The sequence below is a fragment of the Peromyscus leucopus genome, chromosome 8b, assembly GCF_004664715.2.
Source record: "Peromyscus leucopus breed LL Stock chromosome 8b, UCI_PerLeu_2.1, whole genome shotgun sequence".
NCBI lineage: Eukaryota > Metazoa > Chordata > Mammalia > Rodentia > Cricetidae > Peromyscus > Peromyscus leucopus.
The window spans coordinates 32,213,913-32,220,441 of NC_051086.1; the positions used below are offsets into that span (position 1 = coordinate 32,213,913).

A 6,529-nucleotide genomic window follows, 5' to 3' on the forward strand; every position below is an offset into this window, starting at 1 on the left:
TTCAGGCTGTGAACATCCAAGGGTCAGAAAGCTATGGTGGATATTTCCTGTACAAACTGTCAATGTTCACACTTGGACTCAGAGGGAAGGCTTTGCCATTTCCCTGAGCCTTGCCCTAGGAAGGCTTTGCTATTTTCCATGGCTCTAAGACACTGGGGTCCTCAATGTGGCTGTGCCCATGTCAACAACACACATTTACACAGGATGTCACTCACTCCCTGCACAGGTATGTGTATCTTCTTGCAGGCAAATGGACATGTCCTCAAAGAAGAGGACTTGACTATACCATGGTCACTCACAGTTTGTCCTAAATGTGCTTGCTGATTGAAGTGACAATCTGCTAGATATTTGGCTTCGTGTAAAGGAAAATGAACTTCTTACATCTTCCTGAGAGGATGCAATTTTTGTGTTTCAGAAGGAAGGGCCAGGCTCCAATCAGGTTCCCACTCTACCCTAAAGACTGAGATGAGGGCACAGCCTCTCCTTCTTTCCTTCTTTTCCTCTTTCTCCTTCCTCCCCCTCCCCTGTCCATCTTTCTCAAGGAACACACTCAACTCAGGGCCTCAAACATACTGGCCAAGGGCTCCAGCACTAAGATATAACCCCAACCTTCTTCTTTTTTTTTTTTCTTTCTTTCTTTCTTTTTGAAACACGGTCTCACTATGTAGCTCTGGCTGGCCTGGAACTCACTATGTAGAGCACTGTTATGGTGATATTTTATTTGTATTAAAATGTTATTTGTATATTAATAAATAAAGTTGCCCGGGGGTCATAGCTCTATTAGCAAGCCATAGGAAAGCAGGCAGTGGTGGCATACGCTTGTAATTCCAGCACTTGGTAGGTAAGTCTCTGTGTGTTCAGGGATACAGCCAGAATTGGATACACATGCCTTTAATCTCAATACCAATCATAGAAAACCTGGAGGTCTATACAGACAGGCCGTGACAAGGTGGTCATGTGGTTGGGTTTACAACCAATGAGAAGGCAGAACACAAACTCTATATAAAGACTTTAACATAGGAAGTAGCACTGGTTCGGAGAGGAAGGACCACCGCAGGAGGAAGGGTAAGGTTTTAGCTCTTAGCTCTGACCCCTTGGCTTTCTTCTTTGCATTGGTTCTGTGTTTCTTATTTAATAAGATGGTTGGTTACATCTACACACTGTGGCCTCGAACTCACAGAGATCCAACTGCCTCTGCCTCCTGAGTGCCAGGATTAAAGGTGTGTACCAACAGACCTGCCAACCACAAAGTTATTAAAAGACATACATCTCACAGAGAAAGAACTTACCTAGTTTTCTAAGGTAGGTGCTCCAAGCTAAGGAGTGAAGAGGAGTCTCCCCCTTTTAAATTAATAATCATGCTTATGTATAATATATATATATATATATATATATATATATATATATATATATGGAGGTCATGTGACATGGCATGTGTCTGGAGGTCAGAGGACAACTTTACAGGGTCAGTTCTCTCCTTTGACCTTTGTATGGCTTCTCGGGCTCACTCAGGTCATTAGTCTGACATAGCAAACACTTTTACCTGCTGAGCCACCCAGCCAGCCCTCTTCCCTTATTCTTAACAAGGAGAATTCAGCCTTTTGGTTTTTAATTGTATTGCCTTCATCCCTTCCATCCAAACTTCTCTCTCCTTCTGTCTCTTGGGTCATCCAATACTTTGCTTTCCTGTCTTTTAAATCTGCAGCCCCTTTTCCTGAAGCTGCTCCTCTCCACCTGCCATTTAGTTATCACTTATCTCTCCTTGTGCTCTCCAGTCCCCCTACCTGTGAATCATTTCCTCCTCTCTCAAGAGAAATAAGGCTCAATTCATGCTTGGTACACTTGAAAGCAGCTGAGAGTAAATGAATTTTTACTTAATAGGAGGAAAGGGTAGGACAGTGGCAAAGGGCCAGTCTTTGCTTTTTGGAAGGAAAATGTTATGTTTTGTTTTATGCTACTGAGATATCCAATAAACATTTTTTTTTTTTTTTTTTTTTTGCTTGTTCGTTTCTCAGGGTCATGGCAGAGGAGCTCTGGAACCATTCCTCCCTATCCAGCTTCATCCTTGCAGGCCTGTTCAGCCACTCGCCTTATGACTCCTTCTTCTTCTCCCTGGTTCTTCTGGCCTTTGGGGCCGCTGTTGTGGGCAACATCCTCCTCCTGACACTCATCCAGGCTGATAGACGCTTGCACACCCCCATGTACTTCTTCCTCAGCCAGCTCTCCATCATGGACTTGACAATGACATGCACAGTGGTACCCAAGACGGCAGCCAACTTTCTCTCGGGCAGGAAGTTCATTTCCCTGGCAGGCTGTGCATCTCAGATCTTCCTCGTGGTCATGGTAGGAGGAGCTGAGTGCTTCCTCTTGGCTGTGATGGCGTATGACAGGTACATGGCAGTCTGCTACCCACTGAGGTACCCTGTGCTCATGAACTGGAAGGTTTGCTCTTTCCTCGCCATGGCATCCTGGATGGGTGGGATGGCAGACAGTGTGATTGATGTGGGGATGGTCTTCAGCTTCCCCTACTGTGGATCTCTAAAGGTGGACCACTTCTTCTGTGAGGTCCCGGCCCTGTTGCGCCTCTCCTGTGCTGACACCTCACTGTTTGAGGACCTCATCTACGCATGCTGTGTGGTGATGTTACTGCTGCCTCTTGGGGTCATTGTGGCTTCTTATGCTCGAGTCCTCACAACTGTGATTAGAATGCCCTCCACTGAGGGGAAACAGAAGGCCCTCACCACTTGCTCTTCCCACCTGGCTGTAGTGGGCCTCTACTATGGGGGAGCCATACTTAGCTACATGCAGCGGGCCTCATCTAGGACACCAATGGGAGACAGAGCCACCTCCATCTTCTACACTATCCTCACTCCAATGTTCAACCCACTCATCTACAGCCTGAGGAACAGGGAGGTAACCAGTGCTCTGAGGAAGATGCTGGGGAGGTGGGGCATGTAGGCAATCCTACCCTCACACACCTTACTCTAGTTTCTTGTCTTATCTTGTTCCTTCCTCTGTCTAGGCTTCCCTGTTATTTCCATATTTCCTCTACACCTTTCTTGGAACTCTCTGGCTGGGTAGGATTAAGCTGTGAGCTGAGAGTAATCTGCGAACATGTAGGACACCTGGAAGGATGATCTTGAATAATAGATAGCTCTTGTTAGAGTCACATGACCCTTTCCTCCTCTAAGAACCACTGTTTTGAGGATTCAAAGCCCATGGTAAATTTAAGAACCATCAGATGCCCTGTTTGTGTCCTCTGGAGGTTGGCAGGCACAGCCTTTCCTCTAGACTACACATTAAACTGGGTTGTAGCTCAGTTGTTAGCATGAACGCGCTTGACTCCCTTCCCAGCACAGGAACCAGACATGTTAGCCCATGACTTATAATCCTTTCTCTTACGAGGTAGAGGCAGGAAGACCAGAAATTCAAGGTCATCCTTAGCTACAAATTGAGTTCCAAGCCCCAGTCATGAGCTGGCCCTGTTAAATACACACACACACACACACACACACACACACACACACACACACACACACACGGAAACCTCAGTGAACCAAGACTGGAAACCTATTTGAAACTCATCTGCATATCAAAATGTGGTACACAAAGCTTGGTTATATAAGAATTGAGAAACATTGGGCAAGGTCACTTCTCTGTGGACTTTACTACATTCTTCATCTGTACAACCATGGTTGTTGACAAAATTACACCCAAAGTTTCTTGGCATTCACTAATAACTAATTACTTTCTGTGAAACTCCATTTTTATGTGTTCATTATTAGGAAATATAGTTTGTATCTTTCCACAATCATACTTAAGTTTTTTCTATTAAAAGGTGGATTCTCAGTGTGTTGCCTAGGCTGACCAGGGCTCAAGTGTCCTTTGAAGTCATCGGGACTGACACTGGACAGTAGGATCTTGTAATGTGACAATAGAAATGAGACCAAGTCACACATTACAAACAAGACAGGCAAACACTGTCGCAATGTGACTGGCTGACTTCAACTACAGCTAAAGAGAGAGCTCTGAGCCTTAGTCCAGAGAAGGCTGCTCCTCACTGGACAAAAGGGAGCAACGGGCTTTTATTAACTTTGCGGAGCATAAGCTGAAGTGTGTTAATTGTCCATTGGTCAGGGCCATGTTCTCAAAAGTTTGTCATCTTGCGTGCAAGCTTTTGTGACCTTGTACTTGGTGGGCCAGACTTTCCTCAGGAACTGCTGAATGTCAATTGGTGCCACTGTCTTGTGTAAACATCCCAGCTTTATGACAGGGCTGGATGACTTATAATGTTTATGTTGACAAGAAAGCATAAGGTCAAGGTAGAAGAAACCCAAGCCAACTCCAATGGTCACTGGGCCAACTTAACCATGTAATTCAGTCCTGGACATAATTCTCAAATGGTCAGCATAGCTACACGAAGAGTTGAGCAGAGTCTGCTCAAAAGCTCTGAAGCAGCAAAGGATATAGACATGCTATACAGACAGAGATGCCAAGTATTGGATCCCAACTGAGCCATCTTATCAATATCTACATGTTCAAGTGAAGAATAAGTGTTTTTAGCAAACGCAGCACCCAGGTTTCTGCAGAGCAAACTTGGCAATGATTATCACAATTCTCATGTGACAAGTGTTATCTGTACTGAAGCTAGTGGGCTAATGATGTATTTATTGTCCAGTTGTTCTGTAAGAACATTCTGGCTTTCTGGACTAATCCAATGTTTTACAGCAAAGCCACGGAGCAAGTACAGGATGGAGGCAGAGGAGAACACAGACCATGTTTTTAATGTGTAACGTGTTAAGAGCCCAGAGTTTATTTCATCACCTTGGGGGTAGTCCCTGTTGCAGGACTACAGACACCCACCTGCATTTGTTCTTTCATGATTTATTTTTGTTGTGTTGAGGACACATGCTTTCCGCACAGTAGGCAAGGGCTCTACCACTGAGCTATAATGCTAGCTGGGGCTTGGCAGCTTAAGAATGGAATCAAAGTGTAGAAATGTTAAGAAAGTTGCATAGTATTGATTACTGGTTTGGGTTTCACTTTCTGGGGATACAATTAACAAGTAAACGTGGTATAAGCTATAGGTGTATGAAGTGCTGTTTGGCTTATATGCACATTTGCAAACTATTGCCATGGAATGTGGCAATCTCTCACAGCCAGAGTTTAAGCTGTAAGAGGTACAGAGAGGTACAATCAGGAGAGTGCACAGGCAGATCGATTTTGGGGGGTGATGCCAGGGATTAAACCCTATGTTAGACACACATTCTACCACTAAGTTAACCACCAGCTCCCAGAATGTTTATCATTGAAACCAAAGCTGAAACGGAAATGATGAGATTGCTGCAGACAGGGATGGGTGTTTCTCTCTAGGGTTTTTTTTTTTTTTTTTTTGTGTGTGTGTGTGTGTGTGTGTGTGTGTGTGTGTGTGTAAGGTGCTTTGTATCATCTTGCTTTGTTTGAGATGGTACCTGGTAGTTCCCTGCTAGCCTTAGACCCTCTATACAGCCAACAATGACCTGGTCTTTCTGTCTCACCTATGTGCTGGGATTATAGGCATGGACCTATGGACTATCAGACACAGGCACAGGAATTGACTTTTGAAAAGACAGAGTATCTTTGAATACAGATATTCAGGAGGGCCTTAGGACGTGCACTTTGGGCGTTTTGTCTCTGAGACGGTGTCTTATCTCACTTTTCAGCCTGGTCTAGCCTTGAACTTATTTATGATCATCCTACTCTCATGCCTCAGCACCTCCACCCCTAATTGCTGAGATTACAGGTATGTACCACCATACCCAGGTCAAGAGATAATCTTTTTGATCTACATTTTCAATAAAGACCTCCTTTAAACACATTGGACCAAAAGAAAATGTCTAATTAATTGTTCCAGCACACAAGAGATGCCACCAGTTCCCTGGGACTTCACAGTATGTCAGGTAGCATGTGGAGATACCCGTGAAGAAGGAAACATGGTCCAGTCCTTAGGGAGTTTAGAGTCTGGGCCAAGATTCAGAGTGTTCCAGCTAAAGAGGCAGCTGAAAATGAGTTCTAGAGTGGAGAGACAGAGAGAATGAGAGCTTGCTGGCTAGAGAGAACCAGGCCCACCTCACATGGGGTCTAGTCAGGCAGTGTGAGGAGATAGAGCTCTGAACAAGAAGAGAGACAGGGTTTGCCCTGGGGTTGTTTGTTGTTTGTGTTTGGGAGCCAGGGACCCACTATGTAACCTACCTAGGCTGGTCCCAATCTCGTTATCTGCCCATGTGCTGGGGTTACAGGTGTGTACCAGCATGCCCAGCTGATCTGCTTTAGTAGATCCACCCAGGCTGCTGTGCAGGGCACATAGGGAAGTTCCTACACTGATCTGGGTGAGAGGTTATGGAATTTGGATCTGGGTAGAAAGGAAAGTAACCAGAAGTGAACAGGTTCTGAATACATTTTAAAGTTTAAATTGTTGTCATGGGGGAAAATCAAGATAGAGTAGCATTAGTTTGGAATGCTTATGATGGAATAGGAGCTCTGTATTTTT

General features: G+C 44.7%; 1 protein-coding gene across 1 annotated transcript; it reads left to right on the top strand.

Moving 5' to 3' along the window:
- The first annotated feature begins 2,019 nt into the window (after positions 1 to 2,019).
- LOC114706370 (olfactory receptor 2M3-like) lies at positions 2,020 to 2,958 on the top strand. Its single transcript, XM_028888751.1, has one exon. The coding sequence runs from the start codon at positions 2,020 to 2,022 to the stop codon at positions 2,956 to 2,958; it is 939 nt and encodes a 312-aa protein (XP_028744584.1).
- Positions 2,959 to 6,529: the final 3,571 nt, after the last annotated feature.